This window comes from Oryctolagus cuniculus, chromosome 4 (genome assembly GCF_051225735.1).
Source record: "Oryctolagus cuniculus isolate XC-2025 breed Fujian yellow rabbit chromosome 4, ASM5122573v1, whole genome shotgun sequence".
Lineage (NCBI taxonomy): Eukaryota > Metazoa > Chordata > Mammalia > Lagomorpha > Leporidae > Oryctolagus > Oryctolagus cuniculus.
In genome coordinates, this window is record NC_142870.1 from 98,560,670 (window position 1) to 98,584,201 (window position 23,532).

The 23,532-nt window shown below is 36.0% G+C and overlaps 2 protein-coding genes across 20 annotated transcripts in view; one reads left to right on the plus strand and one right to left on the minus strand.

Annotated features, from left to right (window-relative positions):
* DNAJC19 (DnaJ heat shock protein family (Hsp40) member C19) lies at positions 1 to 17,574 on the plus strand. Of its 8 annotated transcripts, XR_007924613.3 has the most exons (8): positions 1 to 144; positions 1,022 to 1,073; positions 1,154 to 1,227; positions 2,082 to 2,161; positions 2,904 to 2,974; positions 3,723 to 3,794; positions 4,341 to 4,453; positions 4,899 to 5,127. XR_007924613.3 is itself a non-coding variant. In XM_008266549.5 (7 exons), exons 1-6 carry the CDS (start codon positions 142 to 144, stop codon positions 3,791 to 3,793), a joined length of 351 nt encoding a protein of 116 aa, XP_008264771.1. In that variant the 5' UTR covers positions 1 to 141; the 3' UTR covers position 3,794; positions 16,479 to 17,574. The 8 variants fall into 8 exon arrangements, 6 of the variants coding, with proteins under 6 accessions (XP_008264771.1, XP_008264770.1, XP_069928567.1 ...); XR_011388041.2 differs by lacking the exon at positions 1,022 to 1,073; XM_008266549.5 differs by lacking the exons at positions 4,341 to 4,453; positions 4,899 to 5,127 and adding an exon at positions 16,479 to 17,574.
* Positions 11,898 to 23,532, minus strand: part of FXR1 (FMR1 autosomal homolog 1) — a 66,048-nt gene continuing 54,413 nt past the window's right edge. For 2 of the 12 annotated variants that reach the window (XR_011388040.2, XR_011388039.2), the window contains 5 exons: positions 19,614 to 19,817; positions 17,238 to 17,438; positions 16,494 to 16,574; positions 13,022 to 16,217; positions 11,898 to 12,324 (listed from right to left, as the gene is read on the minus strand). Coding sequence is in view for 10 of the 12 variants with exons in the window: in XM_008266554.5 (XP_008264776.2) it covers positions 12,154 to 12,324; positions 13,022 to 13,113; positions 16,494 to 16,574; positions 17,238 to 17,438; positions 19,614 to 19,817 (749 nt within the window). In the remaining 2 variants the exon portion in view is untranslated. Of the gene's footprint in view, positions 12,325 to 13,021; positions 16,218 to 16,493; positions 16,575 to 17,237; positions 17,439 to 19,613; positions 19,818 to 23,532 lie in introns of those variants that run through there. The other 10 variants (XM_008266554.5, XM_008266552.5, XM_002716446.6 and 7 more) reach the window with 5 other exon arrangements.

Below are 23,532 nucleotides of genomic sequence, written 5' to 3' on the forward strand. Positions count from 1 at the left end.
ACGGGAAGTCTGTGCTTGGGCTTATTGTGCATGTAGCTGGTGGCTCCTCGCTTTCGGGTAAAGGAGTCTGGGTGGTGGCCGCGGCCTCTGGGCTGGGATGTACCGAGCTCCCAGTGAAGGAAGGGGAGCTGAGCCCGAGCCATGGTGAGTGCAACCTTCTAGTCTCCCGGAAGACCTCCCGCCTCGGCCCAACCTTAGCACCCGGCCCCAGAGGAGTAGAGTGTGCGCCTCTGGGCGAGAGGTTTAGGTCCCCAGGGCATCGTAGCCACCGGGGTACAGAGCTGTTGGCTCGCGCCTCTTGGGTTTTTGCATTCTTGTAATCCTTCCAAAGAGGGTTTTAGCCCTTGTCCGCTGCCCTCGGGCTCCGGGCACAAAGGCATTGCTTTCCTTGAATTCTTGCAAGGTCGGAGGCTGGCCCTGACTTCGACGTTAGTTGGAATGCATTTGAGTGTATGTGCCCTTCCCCTAGCACATCCTCACAGGATTTGCTCAATTTTGTTGTGTTCTTTGCATTTGGCTTTTGCTGAGACAGATGTCAAATCCCTGTTTTCTGAACATATTTTGACCTTTATCCTTTTCTTAGGAGACGACAGGACAGTTGGCAGGACAGAGAGGAAGGTGCTCTGTAAAGCTGGTTTCCTAGTTAGAATTGAAAACGACTCAGAATTCTGCAGGAAATGTCTGTTCCTTTAGCAGAAACCTTATTTCCACTGCTCTTGAATGTTAATGTGACTTCCTTCGCTGGAGGGAAAAAGCAGTTATCAAAGGGAGAGAATCATCCCTTTCAGCCATTGTATAAGTAAATAAAGCAAATCATCTTGCCCTCTTCTTCCATAGTGGAAATTCCACACCTTTACAGGGTACTGCATATAAAAGTTGAAGTAACTTCAAAGGATCATTAGGCACCTTAGAAGTTGTTTCTCCTTTTGAGAGGAAACTTGTGCAATGAGTTGGGTTACAGAAAGAGCCTAAGGAAGGGTGGGAATTTTAGTAGTAAATATTTACTTTTTCCCTTTACCAGGCCAGTACAGTGGTAGCGGTTGGATTGACCATTGCTGCTGCAGGATTTGCAGGTTTGTTTATGCTTTGGGGATGGAAGTGAAATAAGGGAAATTGGGAATTTATTTATTTATTTTATTGCTTTTGGTTTTAGGCCGTTATGTGTTGCAAGCCATGAAGCATATGGAGCCTCAAGTAAAGCAAGTTTTTCAAAGTCTACCAAAATCTGTAAGACTTACTAAACATTTTTGCTAGCTTTGCTGTGTTTGAAATCTAGTCCACACTTAAGGGTAAATTTCCACATATCTACAAAGTTCTGAGTGATCGCTTCCTACAGAAGGTATATAAGTTTTGAACATTGTAATGGTATTATCCTAAAAAAGTTGTATGTGATGCAGTTAGGGGTGGCAGGGGACAATTCTAGTATTGTGAAAATTACTTCACTGTTCACATGCTAACTTCAACATTTATGCTGTTATCACAAGTGGAGGGATGCAAGATCTGTTCTTACTGCACAGCCCTGGCCCTGTCAAAGGTAATGCTGCAGTTAGGCTGTTGGATAACTAGAGGTGATCATACTTGTGCGGTCAAAGAATGAATTTGGCTGTAACAGCCTGAATATCTTTATTAAATGTGACAGAAAGGCACATCAGGGGATGTGGGAGGAAATCATGTTGTAGTGGTCGCCTTGAATTTCCAAGTGCCCTTGAACATGCTTGTCTCAAAATTCCTCCAAATCCTCTTCTTGAAGCACTCTGGTTCTGAATAGTATTATCATGAGATCATATTTTTAGCTAGGATATGACTAACTGGGAATGAGCTTCCCTTCATTCCTGAAAGAACCAGCTTTAGGATCTTGTATCAAGACAGTTTATAATGGCTAGGAAAGAAATGTTTAATTATCATTAGAATAGTATTTATGGCAGCTTTTAAAGCTAAGAGTGCCATGGGAATTGCACTTAAATTTCTCTGCTGGTATTTTAATTTTTCCAGTGAATCTGAATCTGTCAATACTTAGACTTCTTTAGTACCAACTCTGTTTATTCTAATACTTTCCTTAGAGATAATATTTCCTCTTTCAGGCCTTCAGTGGCGGTTATTACAGAGGTGGATTTGAACCCAAAATGACAAAACGAGAAGCAGCGTTAATACTAGGCGTAAGGTAAAATAATTCCTAATATTATTCTATAATTCTAGGGCTATGAGGAAATGTAAGAGACTTTTCCTTTTATGAGGAAGGAGGTATTTGGGGATTTTGTCCCAAGATTAATGTTATCAATTCTACTTAATGGAGCCTTTCTGCTCCTCCCTCCCCTGTACGTTCCCAAGATCTAAAACTCTATAATAGAGTACAGAAGTGCTTTTTTATTCATTGAAACTTCTCAACAGATTTATCAGTGCTCAGTGTTCTCTGTAACTGGGTAAGATGTTTTCTGTGGTGAAATCCTGCCTTCATTTACAAATACTCAAACATGCTTTTTCAATAAAAGGACTAGTGTAATATTTTCAAATTGAAATTTTCATTTGAAAAACCATGAGAGCATGCATCAGACAGAGCACTTCCTTCTGGTGGTTCACTCTCCAAAGGCCTACAACAGCGAGGAACCCACTGAATGTCTTATCTCCCATTTGAGTTGCAGGGACCCAAGACCTTGAGCCATCACCTACTATCTTCAAGGGTGTGCATTAGGAGGACACTATTACAAGCAATATTTTTGAGAACCCCTTTACTTACATAGTTTTGTGATTCAGAATATGCATTTTCCATTAAGTGTTAAGAGGTTCCTAAACTACTTTTCATACTATTGTGCTTGCTATTCTCAAATCTTTAATTGGCCTTTATGTATGATTTTTTTATTGATCCATTAGTAACCTGAAGTGATACCTTTTCCTTTTTTAATTAGCCCTACTGCCAATAAAGGAAAAATAAGAGATGCACATCGACGAATTATGCTCTTAAATCACCCAGACAAAGGTTAGTAGTCATTAAACTCTTTTTACATGTTGTTGGAGTGATAATTTTAATTTATGAGCAAACCTTGTAACTGAATCTTGGATGTTATAAAGGAAAAACCTAAATCTGTGTGAGCAGTGTCTTCCCACACTGGATACTTTTGGCATCTGAAACAAACAGAATGAAACATTTACTTACAGGATGAAGAACAGATCTGAGTACTGTAGTGTAGCAATAGTAGGTAACAATATTTTGAGATCTACAATTGCGATAAAACGTGAGTTCCAGCAACTGCAGTCACAGATTCTGTTTTGATTAGATACTTTGGGATGTATGGGATATTGATTCTTTTCTAATACACTTCTTAGGAGCCTTAGCTGTGCTGAAAGCAGATCGATTCTTTGAATACCTACACAGACCACAAAGTCCATGTTCCAGTGCTCAAATTCTGTTAACTTGTAATCACTTTCCACTATTTCATATAAATACATAGTAAGAGCATTTTAAAATCGAATTTCTATTCATCTTTCCAAAATGGTACCATTTTTTGTGGAAATCTCCCTCATTAAATTACCTGATTTTACATTGGTCAACTATATTACCATATATTTGGTCATCCAGTTGTAGTGTAATAACTACTAGAAAAAAATCTTTCCTGCTAATTTCATCTCAAAAATCAACATTAGAATCTTGAAATTAAAAAATTGGCTTTTACTAAGCAGAAACTGAGAATACATATTTTAACTTTGTTTTTTCTTTCTTCCTCTAGGAGGATCTCCTTATATAGCAGCCAAAATCAATGAAGCTAAAGATTTACTAGAAGGTCAAGCTAAAAAATGAAGTAAATATATGAATTTTCAGTTCATGTTAGCATGTGTATATGAGTACCAACTTTTTATAATAAAATACCTCAGGTACAGTTTTTAAAAAACATCTAGAACTAAATCGAATCTTTGGTATAATTTTAAGAATTTTAAATCAGACTTTAGCTGAATATCCAGGAATTATAGACAGAACCACATCATCTGAATTGGAATCTTGTTCATGACTCATTTAGCAAATAATCTGGTACCTCTATGTACTCTAAAGGGCAGTTCCTTCTCAAAGAGACTCCCAGTCTAATGGAAGGTTAATAAAATCATAATTACACATGAAATGACGGAATTAGCATAGCACAATAAAGTAGGGATTTACAATTGGCCCAGGTACTCAGAACTGTAAAAGTGAATTTAACTATAACTTTTACCTACGAAATTGACAAAGGTATAACATTTAGTTATCACCGACAGCATTCGGATTTCACACATTAAAAACTACGATGGTATGATAAAGATTTGAAGAGTACAGGTCCTGGTTTTTTTATTTTTTTTTTTATTTTTTTTGACAGGCAGAGTGGACAGTGAGAGACAGAGACAAAGGTCTTCCTTTGCTGTTGGTTCACCCTCCAATGGCCGCCGCGCTGGGGCCGGCACACCACGCTGATCCGATGGCAGGAGCCAGGTACTTCTCCTGGTCTCCCATGGGGTACAGGGCCCAAGCACTTGGGCCACCCTCCACTGCACTCCCTGGCCACAGCAAAGAGCTGGCCTGGAAGAGGGGCAACCAGGACAGAATCCAGTGCCCCGACTGGACTAGAACCTGGTGTGCTGGCGCCGCAAGGCGGAGGATTAGCCTAGTGAGCCGCGGCACGGGCCCAGGTCCTGGTTTTTAATAAGTATTCATTGTATTCAGCTACCCCCTTAAACATACGAACATTTTATGAATCATTCCTTTGATGTTTTTTTGGATATAGTCAAAGTCTTGTTACAACCAAAATTAAACACTATTAACAAAACTAAAAACTGAGAGATGGCATTTAACACAATGGTTAAGATTCTGCTTGTGATGCTCATTGATTCCATATTGTAGTCCCTAGGTTTGTGTTTTAACTCTGCTTCTGATTCAGCTTCCTAGTGATGCACACCCTGGGAGGCAGATGAAGGCTGAAGTGCTTAGGTCCCTACCCCTGACATGGGAGATCCAGATTGAATTCCAGCCTCCCAGCTTCAGCCTGGACCAGCCCTGACTACTGCAGACATTCTGGGAATGAACCACCAGATGCAATCTGTCTCAAATACAATGAGTCACCCATTAAAAAAATTGATATACCAATAAATGTGAGATCTGAAGACAAATGATTACTGGTCTAACAAAATATATAGATCTTAACCAGAGGACCTGTAAAACATATATGCAGTTAAGTATCTGATCCCCAGTAGGAGCACTTACTATGTATAGCTTAGATATACCACCTACCATCTAAAGAGCACAACAGGGGATGTTTTCCTTGTACAGTGATCATTTTAGCCCACTAGGCTTACCTTTATCAAGAATCAGCATCTCCTTGAAGGCTCTTAGGCACATCAATATGTCATCTATGAGAGGTCTCTTGATGACAGTAATTGGTACATGTATGAGCTATAAAAGAGCCTTTATCCTTGAGTTGTATTTTCTTAAAAATACTTCATCTGTAATGTGATATTTACTGAGTACTTAAAGGTATTAGCACTTGTGCTAAGCATTCTCCCCGCACCTCAAATAGACTATTACATTATACATACGAAGAAACAAGTTTAGTAAGATCAAGTAACTTGCTCAAAGTGACATGCTGAATGAAAAAGGCTGTTCTTTCTCAGATCTCGAGTTCCATCTTGACCCTCTGTAATGTGGTATCTTACAATTTTGATAATCCCAAGTATGATGCTTTGGTGGTGCTCAGGTGTGAATCTAGTTAGACATCTAATTTGGATAGACTTTGGAAAAGGAGGGGAAGGCATGGCTGAACAGCAAAGTAAGTGTCCTTCAATCCCTTCCCTTTTGCTTTTCCTGGCCTCTGGGCTGTTATTAGGAAATGAACACTAAACTACTATATAAAACCTTTGTTGGTATTAGTGGGCTATGATGTCATGCTGGAAATGATCTTTTTTCACTTTTAGTTTTAAGCAAATCCTCTGAAGTATTTTCCAAATAATGGGAGTATTTAAGTGTAGCATTTAAATAGAAATAGTCTTGTCAGATCAGTATTAAAAACTTAAACCATTCAAGGAGTATGTAAAGCTTTGTGTGAAAACAGGTGGCAGGTAAACCAGTACATACATATTGACAGTTTGAGTTATCTGGTTTTCTCTGTCATCCTAACCTGTAAATTACAAGAAACAGAAGCAAATAGAACTCAGCTAGAAACAAAACCACTGAGAAGTAACTCATTGGGTAACTAACTTCCTTATACAAGATAAACCCCCTATGCCACACTGAAAACATATATTCATATACTGAAAATGTATGACTGCCATAAAAAAATTCTTAGACCAGAAACATTTAAAATCCCGGTCAGGAGAATGCTTCAAGGATTTTATAGCTTTAGGATTAGAAAATTGTTTAAATAGGATTTATAACCCAGTTGGACGGTGATCCATTAAGTTGTTTTGCAGTTCAGAAGTCTGTAGTAGGGACACATTTGGAGTGTAAATGATTCCACAAAGGTTAATTCTGATGAAAATACATTAGCTCATAAACTTCCAAGAATATAAAATTAGAGATAATGGACTTTTCTTTAAAATTTTTAAAATGTTCCAGTGGGCATTTGGTTTTATGAAGAATCCTGAGCCAAGAGTAACCATTCATACCAGAAACTTGGGCTTTTTATTCTTGCACTTTTGTGCAGAGTACAATGTGTATTCTTGAAGCCAACTGTTGCCCTAGCCAACAGGATACAGAAAGAACTTCTATCCTGTCACCTGTTATTCCTGATCCGATGTAAAATGTCCAGTGTTAGGGTATAATCAGGAACATGTTAACATTTTACTGCCACCTTAAATGTCTGAATTACTGTAAATTTTTTTTTAACAACCTGAAAACAGCAAGGTAGTTTGAAAGATGAAGCTCAAAAAGCTGAAGTATAAGCTCCAGGCAAAACTTAAGTATAAAGCAGTTTACCTAGAACAACTATTGAAAAATGCTTTTAATGAAATATGGTCTCTAAGCTGGAAAACTTTTACAATTTATCCAGTAAGTTAAAAAAAAAAAGAAGAAAAAGGTACATGCATGCAGAAAATACTTCACCAAAAGGAGGAGCATACCAATCACTGACAAATTCAAGAAGTTATTAATTGTATATTTGTGAGTCTATTTCCTGAGGAAGTAAAAAAAAAATTATCTTGGCTCTGTTTGGGCTATATTTAGATTGCATGTAGCATAGCTGGAAATGGCTGAGATAGATATGTATATACATAACATTTTAATTCAGCATTCACCTTATGAGAACATTTGGCCATTGGGTGATTACCCAGGATCTGACAAGTGACTAGATTCAAGTTATGTTAAAACAGTAAGGGCTTTCAAAATATCAAACTCGCCTGGCCCTTTCCAGTTAGATGAAATTGAAAAAGTTAGCAGAACTACAATACTGGCTCCCATTTCTGCACTTTTAGCAATAACATCGTTTCAAGTTATCAAAGGAAGAAACAAACAAGAGGACTATGGAAAAACTTTAAAAGTTGTACTATAGTTTTCCCAGGCAGATATTTAAACATTTCACTTCATTACTTGAAGTACATACAGATGAACCAGAATCTAAGGTAATATGATAAATCCCTTTAAAAACAAGAAGTATTTTCTTATAGATTATATGTGCTTCTATTCTTTAGTAATTAGGATTTTTCTGGATGTTTGATCTCTTTCTTGAATTTCTAAATAATTGTTTTAAAATATGTAATTAGGTTGAACCACAGCAAATAACCAACAGTTGAACATTTTTGACCCACAAACATGGGAATTTTCTATTGTTCAGCATAATACTCATTTAAAAATATGAAAGGCAGAGTTACAGAGACAAAAGTCTTCCATCCCCTGGTTCACTACCCAAATGGCTGCAATAGCTAGAACTCTGCCAGGCCTAAGCCAGGAGCTGAGTCTTCCAGATCTCCCATGTGGGTCCAGGGGCCCAGACACTTGGGCAATCTTCCAGTCCTTTCCCAGGCACATTATCAGAGAGTTGTACTGGAAGTGGAGCAGACAGGTCTCAAACTGGCACCTATATGGGATGCCAGCATAGCAGGCAGCAGCTTAACCTCCTGCACCACAATGGCAGCCCTGTGATGGTCTTATTTCAACCAGCAAGAGAGTACAATTTAAAATCTGAGACTGTAGCAGATTGTAATTAGGAGCTTTCAAATACTGTCATAGGTTCTGAGCTGGTATTCATTTAAGCACACATCCTAATAAAGAACTAAAATTTCTAAATAAAGGGTCAGCAAATTTCACTATACTAGATCCCTTATAAAAAGGTATAAAGGATCCAAACCATAATAGCAAAAATAATGTTGAGACTTTACAACATCCAACTTGTTTCTGAATTTTGCCAAACCCAGATTTAGCTATAAATCCAAGTTCCTTGAAACCTAGTAAACCTTAAGAGAAATCTTCCTGAACTGTCATTCCCAATAAACTATCCACTATCTGACAAAGGACCAGTTTTCCATTTATCTGTCCTTAGCTGTAAGCTTATTATAGACAGTCTAGGAATACTAACTGCTTGGTTTGGACCTCAAATTGTAAATCTGTTTGCACAAGACACAGTTAATCCCAACAGTTAACTTTACAGAGAACCTCAGGTTACAAAGCACCAGAACAGCAAACAGGTACAGAATTGATCAGCTTTAGCACAAAGATAATGGAACCCGGCCACCAAAAAATGGCTGCCACAAATGGGATCCAGAATACAAAACACCAGCTGCTTTTGACTCCCTGATCACAGCTGAGTATTTCCCTATTTTTCAGTCCTTTTTCCTATCTATATTTAATGTTGGTAACTCTTTCCCTGTATCCCTGGTATATTTGTGCCAGTGATGTTACCAGAGAGAACACTGTGCAGAAAGAACAATTTTAGGCCCTGTAAAGGCTTTAAAAAGGAGATGCTTAAACCAAGAACAAGGTTTCAGGAAAAGATCACTTTCGGGGCAGCTGCCTGTGGCCCGCATATGGTTACCAGTTCAAGTCCCAGCTACTGCACTTCTGATCACGTGTGAGACAAGGGTGGAGGAAACTCCTGGACCCTAGCTTCGGATTGGCCCAGCTCTAGCTATTGCAGCGCTTTGGGGAGTGAACCAGCAGATGGAAGCTCAGTCTACATCTAACTCTTTCAAATAATCTTTTTTAAAAATAATTTTTAAAAACTTTGTCCCCATCTAATTTCACCTATTTCATGTTCAGTTCAAGTTCCCTGTGATTCTGTACATACACATTGTGCATAGAATTTGCAAACCACATCATCCTTGAGAATACATTTAAGTCTGCTTTGCATATACTAACAAGTTCTTCCATAATGACATTTCATCTCATTAGGGTAGCAGGCAGAAATATGGACCCCTCTCAAGTTTGGAAAGCACCAGAGATTAACAGTTATCTTTGGAAAGCAGGCTTTTCACTCACATGTAGGAGTCTTTAAAAAGTTCATGGAAGACACATATTGTTTTATGCCAAAACAAACTGCATTTCCCATGAGCCTTTGAAGTACCTCATACTTCAGAATCTGAAATATGTACTATTTTAAAAAAAAGAAACTTGGGCTGCACAATCCCATTTTTCAGTATTTAAAGGACTCTGAGTATAGTCCTTTGTAAAATGACATCTTAGCAGCTACTTCTTAGTGTATGTTCATTAATTACTGATATTCCCAAGTATTTCAGCTATCCTTACTTTCTAAGACCATTTTATTTTTTTCTGAACTGAAGTTAACTTTCTTGGAGATTGGTTTTAGTGAATCTATCCACATATATAAGAAAAATAATTTTCTCTTATGACACATTTGCAATTTAGGGATTAAAGTTTCTTCTAATAGCTGATAAAATGGCCAACAATTTAACTTGTTTCTAGTTCTGAAAACATTTGAGGGTATTTTTTAAACTGGTATATAAAATTACGTGATATCTTTAAAGAGCAGCAATTCCACTATTCACACTATCTTTAAAATCCTTAGCTATCGGAGAAGAATGCAAGAAGCATTTAAGTACCAGTGTATTTTAACTTTTCAATTAGCATGAGACAGTTACATAAACAGATATGGCAAATTCTACTGTACCCAGAATTATCCTTCAATTCCTAGGAATTAAAATGCGCTATTTTGTGTACATAGCAAATTAACATAAATTATGCACAACACTTCTTAAGGGGCCAGCATTTTTACGTAGCAGGTAGAACACCTCCTGCAATGCTGGCACTTCAAATCCAGCTCCCTGCTAGTGCCCTGGCAAAAGCAGAATGTAGCCTAAGTGTTCAGGGTCCTGCCACCCATGTGACACACACAGATGTAGGCTCCTAGCTTCACTCTAGCCATTTGTGAATCAGTGCACTGAAGGTCCCCTCTCCCTTTTAATTCTTCCAAAATAAAACTTTAAAAAAAAAAAAAAAACCTTCAGGAACAGGATATCTCACTCAGTGGGCCATATAATATTGTGAAATAAAATTCTTCCCCCATGAGTTCACAATTATTTTATTTGGCCATTTATCATTATCATTTTACTCAAAATAATTTTATCTTTATAAAATTCTTTATAATATACAAAGAAAATGTTTGCTTTCAGTTATTAAGAACCTTTGAAATTAGTGAGAATCAAAAAGCAAATTCCTAGCCTATCCCTTATTTAAAACTGTTCATTTAAAAATATTTGATAAAGGGGAAAGTAAAATGCTGATTTCTATCCTCCAGTGTCTTCCAAACGTTGCCTTTTAGTTTTGTTACCATGACTTTTATCCTAACATTAAATGTACTATCAATTCTCTAAACCACCTATTTTTTGAAGTTTTTTTTTTTTTTAATTATTTAAGAGGCAGAGTTACAGACAGAAAGGTATTCCATCCACTGGTTTCAATCCCCAAGTGACTGCAATGGCCCAGCTCCCAATCCGATGTCAGGAGCTTCTTCCCAGTCACCCGTGTGGGTGCGGAAGCCCAAGCACTTGGTCCATCTTCTGCTTTCTCAGGCCATAAGCAGAGAGCTGGATCAGAAGAACAGCAGCTAGAACATGAACCAGCGCCCACATGGGATGCCGGCGCCACAGACAGAGGCTTAGCCTACTACGCCACAGTGCCAGCCCTGAAGGCTAAATTTCAGGTGTTTTAACTGCATTCACTAAAAAATAGCTAAATGGTCAACTGACACTTTGAATTGTATCCATGAGCAAATCTAGATGCTTTTTAAAAAGCTGTTAAAGATACTATTCTAGGCCTGTAAGTAGTTATAACTACTTTGCAACAGTTGGTGTATAAAGTAAAGTTAAAAATCAGCAAATGGAAGATCAAAGTTTATTTACTACCTGCATACAAAAACATATTGCACATCAAACAACCAAAATCAAAAAAAAAAAAAAAAAAAAAGTGGGGTGGGGGGGGAGATACTCTACTGAAGACTAACATGTAGTTTATACAGAATAAACCTTCTGGAAATTGATCTTTTCAGTAGTTCAGGTTATGTCTGAATGGACATGACTAATTCAGCTTAGTGTTTTTTAACTAAAGCTATGTTTGATTTTTAAATACTGTACACTTTAATAAATAAACCAAACAAAGCCTCAATGTAGAACAGTCACTGCCAATATCACCCAGTGTCCCTGCAGATGAGTTTAACAAATGTATTCCAGTGGTCTGCAGATTTTCATCTACATACAGCATTTAAAAAATACATTAAAACAGACCAGTTTCCAGACTAAACTAATGAAGAAATTACAATTCAGTGCAAAATATTTTAGACTGCATTTCATTCTAGTTTTCCTCAGGTGAAGAAGTGGTTGCATATTAAAAATGTAACAAAAGCAGCTAATGCTTTCATAAAGAATATTACGTTAGGGATCCCACCCCACCCACCTCCCCCAATCTCTGCCATATTTTGAAAACAAAATAACATTTCCTATAGCCAGCAACTTTTTTTTTTAATGTTACATATACTATTCTCAAGGCACATCTGATGATATATTTTATAACACAGTAGGTGTCAAAGTATGTTTAACATATGATTTCTTCAGGATCCCTCCCCTTTCTGAATTCCAAATGGAGGAACTGAAAGTGCGATGTAAAGACTGGCGATCCATATTCTATCTTTGGCAAGCTTGTACAAGCACTATTGTAAATGTAATGTAAAAGAACTGTAAACTAGGAACTTCTTCAGTTTATGAAACACCATTCAGGACTGCTGCTTCTTGAGTGTTTTCTTCTTTTAAGGTATTAATCTTTTCTTCTCCTGGAGTACGCTGTAGCTTAGGAATTTCATCGCCAGAAGCACTAGTTGGGCCATTTATTGCCTTTTCTGAAGGACCATGTTCTTCAATCACATCTTTTGCCTGCCAAAGGGAGACAACTTTTTCAACTTCTTTATAAATGAAATCTATAGCTGAGGAGGAAAACAGCTACATAAACATTAATATTTAGCTAATTAAAAAATTCCAGTTTTATATGTCACAATGAATCCAAGAATTAAAATGTTTATAAAATTCAAAATACCAAGGTACTCCGCTCTGTGCCCTTCAACTCCATTATCTCTAGTAACTTAGCAGTGTCCAAACCACAGAAAGCATCTGTACTGTTTAAGGAATTTTTTTGGATACCAACCACTGGAAAGCTCACCATGAACAATATAAGTTAATGCCTAAGTAAAGCAATCACTACTGTACTCACCTTTTTTTATGAAACTTATTATATCAAATACCTTAAATTATTTCAAAGAATCAAATCTTTAAAGGTCCATCTCCATTACTGCAAAGAGTGTACAGCCTATTGCTTCCCAGAAGTCAACAGTCTCTATGCCCAACATCTTTGGGCAGACTGAATTTTACAAATGCTATTTAAAGTTTTAACTGAAAAGTATTTCAGGCTCAAGCATGCATACTTTCAGTTACCTGGGGCCAAGAACAAAATCGAGTTGTCTTTAATTACTTGTCTACTTAGGGAAACAAATGATCATACAGTAAGAAGTGAAAAAAATAAAGCTAAACAATAACCAAAATAAAAAAGAAACCCTACAGGTTAAATTCTCCTTACCATTTCTTTCTTGTTTTTAGCCAAAGTTTCCCTTGGGAGGTTTCTTTGTCTGCTCTGAGACTCAGCTCTAGAAATATAATCTGCAACTGTGACTGTTAAAGATGAGAAAAAAATTACAGGTGTTGAAAAATTTTCTAAAGTTTATTTATGGATAAAGAGTAATTTCACTGTTAATATAAAGTACTGGTGGGCCACCCAATTTCAGTATTTTCTTAAGCTGGGCACCACCTCAAACCAAAAACAAAGCTTGAATAATCTACCTATGACTTTAGCGCTGTCAACTGAAGTTTCAAGCTGGAGATTGAGGAAGTCTAAATTAAAATCCTCGTTCCCAAAAATCCAGCTATTTCCACCTGGTTGAAACTAAAGCTGAGGGACAAATTCGAGGTAGAAAGCTACAACCAATAATAGGGAATGTGGGTGCAGTGTTCTAGGCCCAAGACAGTGCTTGCTATGTTGGGGTGGGTAAATTTAAATTTGAAAATGTCATTAAAAATGTGCTCAAATATTATTTTTAAAAGAAAAAAAAACAATTAAAATACAACATGACACTTTCTTTAACATTTCTCACTAGAATCTGATATTAAAGTAAGAACCTATAAGTCAAATAAGGATGGCAAACCACTACCTATTCTAAAAAGTTGAATAAAGAATCAGAATGCATTCTGTGACCACCCCTGCCCCTCCCTCACTGCTAATCTTGCTATGGACTATCCAGAATATGTCTATGTAAAGTAATGGTAAGTTAGCAAAAAGGTGAACTCAGTTATATACTACTGCCAATCCTAGTACAACAAATCACCTCTACTCTACGGGTATTATATACTGGCCTCACTTTATATCTCAATCCTTTCAAGTAATTATTTTCTATCACAAACTGGGTGAGAGCCCTGATACATGAAAATACAGTATGTATTTTAAATTCTGGGTGAAAATTAATTATGTGAGAATTCAAATTTTAAGTAATTTGCTTGAAACCACAGGGAGAATTGATCCATAAGGTTCAAATTATGTCAAAATAAGTCATTTTGATATTACTAAAAGAAAGCTAGATAGTATATATAACTTTTCTTAACATGCTAGTACTTTAATATCCAAAAGTCTTTTAGAATTATTACTTGAATGAATCTTTTAAAATCATGTGAAAATCACTTTAGAACTTTCATCATTTTTATTAAAAAAAAAAACTGTAAGGTCACTTTTTAATCTAAGACTGCCTTTTTTCTTCTGTAGGAGACTCAGTATATTCATTCTGAAGCATTTTAACTTGTTTAAATTCACTGCTGGAGATAACAGTTTACAGTATTGGGAAGGGGGATATAATAATCCACCACATTACTACTTCTGCATCATGGTAGTGAGACTATCCCTGAGAATGAATCTAGCCATCCTTTGGAGACTAGCTTAGTAAATACATTCTGTTTTCACAGTTGAAGCCTCACTAATGCCTGGAAAAACTAATCTACTTAGAAGCCCTGTTGTTTATACAGACTTGCTAAATTTAAATATACAGCGAAATAATTCTCAATAGAATCCTTTGCTATGTACACAGATATATGATAATATATTTTGATACTGATATCATTAAAAGGCACTTGGCTGGAACGTCCTCTCTCCAAATAAAAGGGAACCAAAAGAAACCTCAGTTAATTCAAAGAAAAAATGTCTATAGCCAGTCCTTCTAAAAGCTTCCTTCTTAAATGTTCACTGCAGACTAAGAAATATTTATGTTGAAAACTTCAGCCAACCTAAATCTACAATTTGCACTCTAGAATTTCTTATAAGAGGGCTGAGTCAATCAGCTGCACATGTGAATGCACTGTTACACTGTAAGTGTAAAGAATACTCAATGCTTAATTTACTGCAAGAATAAGAAATTTTAAATGATAAATGATGGATTTTAAAGAATGCTATAAAACTTTAGATGAAGATTGCCTCTCAAACAGCTGCCAGGAGTAAAAAGGAAGCTTTTTTGCTCATTTCACCCACTCTATCTACCTACCTGTTGAAGAAGGGGAAGCTAGCAAATGCTAGGTCAAAGAGAAAGTGCAGAAAACAAGAGCATAAAAGAAACAGAGGCAGTACAGAACACAAATTATTCAAAACTACATTACTTGTTTCAATTAATATATATAGAAATCTCTGCCTCTTCTGCAACAAACCCCATTACTTTATTAATCCTTTTAGGTCTGTGAACTTAGTAATAACACCATTCACCATGTTAACCCATTATATCCCATTGTCTTATATTTAGGACACTTACAAAGATTTAAACTTAGCAAGTAATATATCACTTACGATAATTCTATTGTGTCACTGAAATCGTCCAAGAATAGAAAACTTGAGACTTAATGGGTTAACAAGTTATACTGTGATTAATTCTATGTTAAGTCCAGGCTGATAGCCTGAAATTTCCTATTTAAAGTAGGGCCACAAAATCTAACTACTGTGCTATTGTCAAAAAAATGTAAAAGATTTTCTTCATCTAAAATGTACTAAAGGACTAGCAGAAAGAAAAGGATAAACATTTTCTGAACACTTTCTACTTTTTGACAGTGTTTAATGCCTTTTAAAATGCCCAACTATTTTTACAAGAACTGGACCTAATACCCTTAAACCAGCTTTCCCAAATATCTCTACAACCACTAAACTTAAAATGCTAAAAATGCTAGAATTTATATCTTTTATTTGGGAAAAACACATGAAAGAATTTGGTTTGGAAAGAATGCAAAAACTGATTAGTTTGAAAGGGGTTTATTTCTGGTGCACACACATTTCTTCATTGTGAATATACATGTGATACTCTATACACAGGAAATGAAATTATGTTCAAAATAATTGACACAACAAATTTTGTTGAAGTTACTATAAAGTATAACTACTTAAAATAAGTTAACATTCTAAAACTAAATACTATTAATTTGAATAGTTAGTAGGTGTAAGGAAAAAAATCATCACACTACAATGAAACAAAACCATAACATGCATTCCTCTTAAGAAAAAAAAATATATTTCTTTTATAGTTTTTGTTTGTTTAACAGTGGGTATTACAATTCCCACAAAAATGAGGTGCTGAATCCAGATATAGTACGCAGACACCATGCAAAAGCTGCCCAGTTTTGCCAATCAACCTCAATCACAATTTACAACATAGTCCCTGGGATGGCAGGCCTCACTCATCTCAAGTGTGAAGAATCTGCCAAGTGAACAAAATAATGATCTTCTCAACAGTATTTCCATGTAAAAATTTTAGACACAACATTAGTTCAATCAGACAGGTTACTAAACATTTACAGTATAAAGGAAGAATGCACTAGGAGTAGTAGTCTTATTAGTTGAACAATTTATGCAATGCAAATTTTGAATGTATATGCACACGTGTACATGTAAGTATAATAGATTTAGAATGCAGACACATGACATTTTTTTTCATGCTGTGACCTGATGTCATCAACAGGTCCACTCAAGTTACCTGGCTGTCTATCTTCTGCCTGACCCCTGAAACGACGCCTGCGGCTACGATTGCGTCGCTGGGGTTTTTTTTCACTATCATCTGCAATTGCAAAGTTTACCATGAACTATTCTGACAAAATAAAAGCAGAAACAAAACTTCTTCCCTTCAAGGGTTTCAGGGGACAAAGAAACTTTTAATTAAATATCAAATGAAACACAACACATTGCTAATAAGAAATACACATTTGTAACTTTAAGCATTTGTAATAGAATAAAACTGAAATTACCCTTTGGAAATTAAGAGTTTTACCTCAAAATAAACTGAACTCTCAGGCAATTTAAATCATCCTTCAAGAATAAAGCTTAACTCTCCAATACAGAATGGTTTTTACCAAACAATAAAATTTGGAAATTAATGCCCACTCCTGATAATACATACTTTCAATAATGTCATTTAGAGTAATTTTCAAGAGGCAAACTGAAAGCCCAAATTTTGGTTTGAGGACCGTAAGTATGGTGCAGTTTGAATTTGTATTTAGTTAATGGTATCAAAGGGCACTTTAATAAACACTTCAAATAATAAACAGCCTCAAACAATCTGACAAATCTGAGAAGTAGACATTTAAGACTGACAAAAAGCTATCAAGTTTATTTTGTTTAAACCCTAAAAAAATTCAATTTATGAATTACATATGTTTTTAGGAAAATGCTTGATACATTAATATTATATAATTATGTATCTTTCCCCTAAGTGCTTACATACCTAGCCCATTTTCATTAACTGAAGCTGTATCAGATTCAGTCATTCCATCCATCAGAACAGCATCTTCATCAGTCCTTCGTCTACGAGACCGCCTACGACGGTTAGTACTGTGATGAGATTCGCTGGCATCAGTGTCTGCAGTCTGATCTGATTCTGTATTATCAAGTAAGCTGTATGGATTGCTGTCTGGATCTTTGAGCACTATATTCATGTCAGAGGCAAGAAATATTTGTTTAAGAGGGCTGCAGTTAATGCTTTGATTATAAATGAACTCTATCAATTAATGGCAAATAAACTTCAATTTCCCACAATAAAAATATACTGTCTTCAAATAAAATGTTTTTCTTTATCACTATTTTTTCCTAGGAAATAGCAAACATGATTAAATATGGAAAACTTTAAATGGTGATGAAAAATTATAAAGCAGCAAGTGGACAGACATCTACATTTCCTAACAAAATATCTCCTTTGGTGTGTTTTTAAGACATATACAGTTGTACCTCTGTATCTGTAGGTTCTGTATCAAGATTCAACCAACTGGAGATTAAAAGCTTTCTTAAATATTGCTTGTACACTGAACATGTACAGATCCTTTTGCCTTACACATACAATGTAACAATTTATGTAGTATTTATTTTTATGGGTATTGTCAAGTCATCTGGAGATGTGTGTAGGCCAATTGTGCAAATAATATTCCATTTTATATAAATGGATTAATCATACCCAGAATCTCTTAACAGCTATGTGGACAGCGGAGCCCTGAAACCAATCCCCTACAGATCCTGATGGACAACGGTATATGAAATACTATTATTTTGACAGTCATGTTTCTAGGCAATCCTGTCCAGAGGCTAGAAAATAAAAGAGAAATATTCAGCTAATGTGAATTAATTCTAACAAACTTTTGTCCCTTTCCTGAGTCCCAGGTGACTACTGCTTCTTTGTGCTGATGTTAACCACTTCCAAATACTCAACACCTGCACTCTATGACGTAACACAAATCTGTAACCATATCAAAATAAGTCCACACAAAGCAGCAAACTTAAATAAGTTTGAAATTCTAACTGGTTATGAAAAGGAAAATGTCAAAATGAAATGCTGACTAGTATTCCATCTCAGGACACAAAGCATGAAGGTGGGGCAGGATGGGGTGAACATGGAAAAGTTTAAGACACAATTTGTAAGAAAAAGACCCATCTTACCTATGTGCATTTATTGCTTCCAACAATCAAATTATAGAAGAAATTCACCTAAATCACGATATTTTTCCTAAGTTTCCTTTGGTACAGCTAGCAAGCTAGCATCTTTGCAAGAAACACTAAGTTTATCCATTAATCAAACACTAAAGTACATTTATTTGCAATTCAGCATACTACAATTTTATAAACCTCAGTAACAGTACACAGTGTACTAAAATATAAAAACTATTTCCAAAGCCTATGAACTAAACTTATGACTCAAAAGAATTATTACTGTGCAACTAGAGAAAACCTAAAAATTAAAAAGATCCCTAAATTTTGTGATTTGTCTAAGCTCATTAAGCACAAAGCATATCTGGCATTATTTAATGTGTATACATATCCTCTGTGATACTTAAATAACACATAAGCTCTAATGGAGATAACATTTAAGAAAAGTGTTTTTTTTTTTTTTTTTAAATGATATACAATAAAGGTATATAAAGTTATATCCTTGGTATCATCTTGTCCATGTATCCCTGTCAGATACCCCTTCTGGCCAATTATGCTAAGAACATTCTGACAACTACAACACCATTTCACTTAAAGCATTGAAAATACTCAAAAGAAAAAGTTACTAAACCATTAGTGTAATCTAAACATACCTCTTTATAATTCAATTCCTCAAACAATAAAAAATTTTCTTTAAAAACTGACCCCAACATTTTTCCCTACTCACAAAAGTAGTACACAGTATGGCAAAAAATGCTATTCAGTTAATTTTCAAATTCAATTATATAAAAGTACTTATATTTAGATCTTTCTGTGCATTAGAATTCTCTGTGCCTGACTGGAAAACAGAAATACATAACTCAAAATTATAGGGAAAACAAAAACAAAAATTCTGCGTATCACATTAACACTCCCCAAAACTAAAGAGATAAACATCTGATTCTCAAAACAGAGAGATCAGTCAGCTGAAGTTCTGACCTGAATATTCTAAGTATGCCTTCACTGAAAAACACTCCACGGGGCTTTTCCTTACATAGATTACTTTATAAATGATTTATTATTCTCTATAAGACAGTGAGCGGAAAGAGAAATTTCCAAGAATGGGTGGCTCTGGGAGATGAGTTAACTTTTGTAAGGTTATAGTGTTTACAAAGAATGGATGCTGACATAGTATATAAAAAACTACCAGAACTGATGGAGGATTTGCCACCACGTGGTCCACCACGACCTCGACCCCCTGAAACACTTCTGCCTCTTCCTCCTGGGCGTCTCCTGCTGTCACGCTGATGTCGGCTCTCTCGATCATCTTCTCCTGCCAATGACCAATCACTCAGCTCGTCTTTACGTTCAGATTCAGTTTCAGAGGGGTTAGACAGCTCAGAATTTGTACCTGGAGAAAGAAGAGACATAGGCAAATGATATTCCTAATTTTAAAAAAAGAGTTGATATTTTTTCAAAATTATTTCTTGCAAAGTATTGTTTTAGTAAACGCACTGATTGGCTGCTTCTAGAAAAGCTAAATGAAAATTAAAATCAATTTGAAATACATTAACTAAGGAATCTTAACTAAGGAATAATAGCACAGTATCTAACTGTCAAGAAAGGCTAATATTGTTTTAATGTACAAAAAACAGCCAATAGAACTGTAAAAAACATGTAAAACACTATATATGTAATTTTAAAATGCAGGTAATGTGGAATGATTGTTAGTCAAAGTTTCTTCCCATTTTTAAGTTATAATAACCTAAATAACTAGTACAACAAATATAGCCACTATTCCATATCTTAAAGCAAATTCATATGTAGAAAACTGAATAATCATACAGTGATTCTACCACTTCTCTGAATCTACTGTACACATATTTCTTTCACATGTTAAATAACACTCCTGAAATCAGTACATTTCTCCTAATTTATGGTGTTATAAACTGCAGTGTTTTATATTTTGCTAGTGTCTCAAATTAGAACACAATATTTGAAATGATTGAACAAATTTTTTAAAAGTTTCAAGCAAAGACATCTCACCTAACAATCAATAAGAATTGAAGCTACAACCAGTGAAATTTAGCATGCCTTTAAAAGTTTACAGACCATTTCTAACATTCCAACAACCCGTTTTAATGAAGACCTTTCAAAACTTTACTGCAAAGATTTCCTAAGCAGCTTACAGTCTCACTGGGTAATTAAAGTGTCATATATGTATGACCCAATCACTATCATACTCATCCCCCTTTTGTTAGTTCTGATGCCTGGCAATGTGTATAACAACTTATTCTTGATAAATGAATATACTGTACAATTTTAAAGTTCACATGAATAAACTTGCAACTAAGTTATTTCATAAAATATCTCAAATTTCCCTTAAATTCTAGTCATTTAATAATAAAAACAGCTCTTCAGATATACTATACAAAGTTATAAGTAGTAAAGTACAGGGAATAAATTATGAAAGTTAAACTGCTGGAGTGAGTCTACCAATTTCTTTTCTTCTTTAAAAATAACTCTGCAAGGCCGGCGCCGCAGCTCACTAGGCTAATCCTCCGCTTTGCGGCGCCAGCACACCGGGTTCTAGTCCTGGTCGGGGCGCCGGATTCTGTCCCGGTTGCCCCTCTTCCAGGCCAGCTCTCTGCTGTGGCCCGGGAGTGCAGTGGAGGATGGCCCAAGTGCTTGGGCCCTGTACCCCATGGGAGACCAGGATAAGTACCTGGCTCCTGCCATCAGATCAGTGCGGTGCGCCGGCCGCGGCGGCCATTGGAGGGTGAACCAACGGCAAAGGAAGACCTTTCTCTCTGTCTCTCACTGTCCACTCTGCCTGTCAAAAAAATAAATAAATAATAACTCTGCAATATATCCCTTTTCTCTACATGTTGATAAATACAAGGGAATTTCAAAACATTCAGGAAAATGAAATTCAAAGTTTATTTTGGCACAAAAAATTTTTGAAATCCGTGCAGTTGTTCATAATATACATTTTCCATGGAATCTTTAAGACCCCTTATATGAATGGAACTCATCAATTACAGAAGAGATTTGGATACTGAATTAGGAGTATGTTCTAGAGAATGTCAAGTTTTTTACTACTCATTTTAAGTTTTTTGGGGGAATTAGAATATCATGAAGGAAATCAATCTCCTTTAACAGTATTTCTCAAGGTGGAAAAAACACATTTTATTAACTAAATGTCATAAATAAATGTAATGTCACAAGCAAGGAAATTCTTCCTAATTAAAATCTAGAATTTAAGAAATCTAAAGCATCTAAATCCTAAGATTTCAGTAGAAAACAGAAGTAAAAGGCCAAAAAGAAAAAAGGTTACTAAACTGGCTAGTGCTCAACTTCAGCTATATTAATTAATCTGGAATGTTTTTATGATGGCAAAAAGTACTTTGAGGATAAGGACCTGGAGGGAAGGGGGAAGAGTACACTGGATTATCCAGGTGAGTACAAATTAATCTTATGGGCAGAAAACCTTTCTCAGCTGTGGAGAAAGAGATGGCAGCATGATGAGGACTCTTTTTTTTAAATGAAAGGAGGGGGTCAGAAACGAAAAAAGTGATTCCTAAAAGCTGGAAAAGTAAAGGGAACAGATTGTCCCCTACAGCCTCCAGAAAGAAATGTAGCACAGCAAACAACATTTTAGCACAGACAGTCCCATGTCAGACTTCCAATCCATATAACTCACATACATGTATAGTTCAAGTCTTTACGTTTGTGGTAATTTAATACAGCATCAACAACAGATAATACTCTTCTGAAACCACTGAAACTATTTCAACCTCTCATTTACGCAAAAAGCTCAAAAAAATTTTTGAAGCTTTAAAAATGATTCATGACACTGCTTCAACTCTTAATTACTCCATCCTATTTTTAACCAAATTTTAAATCTTATTACCTATGAAACTTCTAAAATAACCTTATCGTGAAGATAGTTCACTTTAACAGTTAAAGAAAAATACATTCTATCATCCAAAACACTATCAACTTGAAGATTAATTGTGTTGGCCTCAGAACCAGCCCCTGAGACATTCAGATCTGGGTAAAAAGCACAAGAGAGTATCTCAGACATGGAAAGCCAAGACACTGTAGCAAAAAATGACTTAAATGAAACATCTCTGTGAGCGAGCTCCCAGTGGAAAGTATGAGCCATCAAAGAAGGAGGTACCTTTCTTTGAAGGGAGGAGAGAACTTCCACTTTAGTTATGACCTTATCTAAATAAGGTCAGAGTTCGTGAACTCAAAAGGCTTCCATAGCCTTGGCAGCCCATTACAAGAGCCTTGGGTGATTACTGACATCATAAATAAGAGTGTCAATTGTTAAATCAACAACAGGAGTCACTGTACACTGCTCCCCATGTAGGATCTCTGTCCTTAATGTGTTTTACTAGGTGAATTAACAGTAAATCTACTACTCAAACTGTTGAAATCTTAGTATATACCAAGTTGATCTTCTGTATATAAAGATAATTGAAAATGAATCTTATGAAGAATGGGATGGGAGAGGGAGTAGGAGATGGGATGGTTTGCGGGTGAGAGGTAGTTATGGGGGGAAGAACCACTATAATCCAAAAGTTGTACTTTCAAAATTTGTATTTATTAAATAAAAGTTTTCTACTAAAAAAAAAAGATGTAATTGTGTGTCATTTAAAAAGAGAAACTGGGGCAGGTATCATGGCACAACATGTTAGGCTATCAGTTGGTATGTGTGCATTTCATGTTGGAGTGCTCCTGCCTCCCATACGCTTCCTGCTAATGTACACCCTGGGAGACAGGAGATGCTGATTCGAGATGGCTAGGTTCCCTGCCATCTATGTGGGAAGTCCCAATACATGAGAGACCCCAAAGGAGTTTCCTAGCTTTGGCCTGGTCCAGCCCTGCCTATTGTAGGCCATCTGGGGAGTGAACAAACCAGTGGATGGAGGGTATCTGTCACTATGCATTTCAAATAACAAATAAACGTAAAAAAATACATAAAATGAGAAAATGGGGTGCCATCTGGTTTAACAGTTAAGCTGCTGGCTGGGATGTCCACATCCCAGAAGGCAGTCCTTATTATACTGAGTGCCTATAGTTGGATGTCCAGTTCCAAACTCCTACACTTCCTGATT

Excerpts from the sequence above, each read along its gene's own strand:
- DNAJC19 (XM_008266549.5), top strand. Across the intron at positions 2,162-2,903 it reads GCGTTAATACTAGGCGTAAG|CCCTACTGCCAATAAAGGAA; the intron begins GTAAAATAATTC and ends TTTTTTAATTAG. Across the intron at positions 2,975-3,722 it reads CTTAAATCACCCAGACAAAG|GAGGATCTCCTTATATAGCA; the intron begins GTTAGTAGTCAT and ends TTCTTCCTCTAG.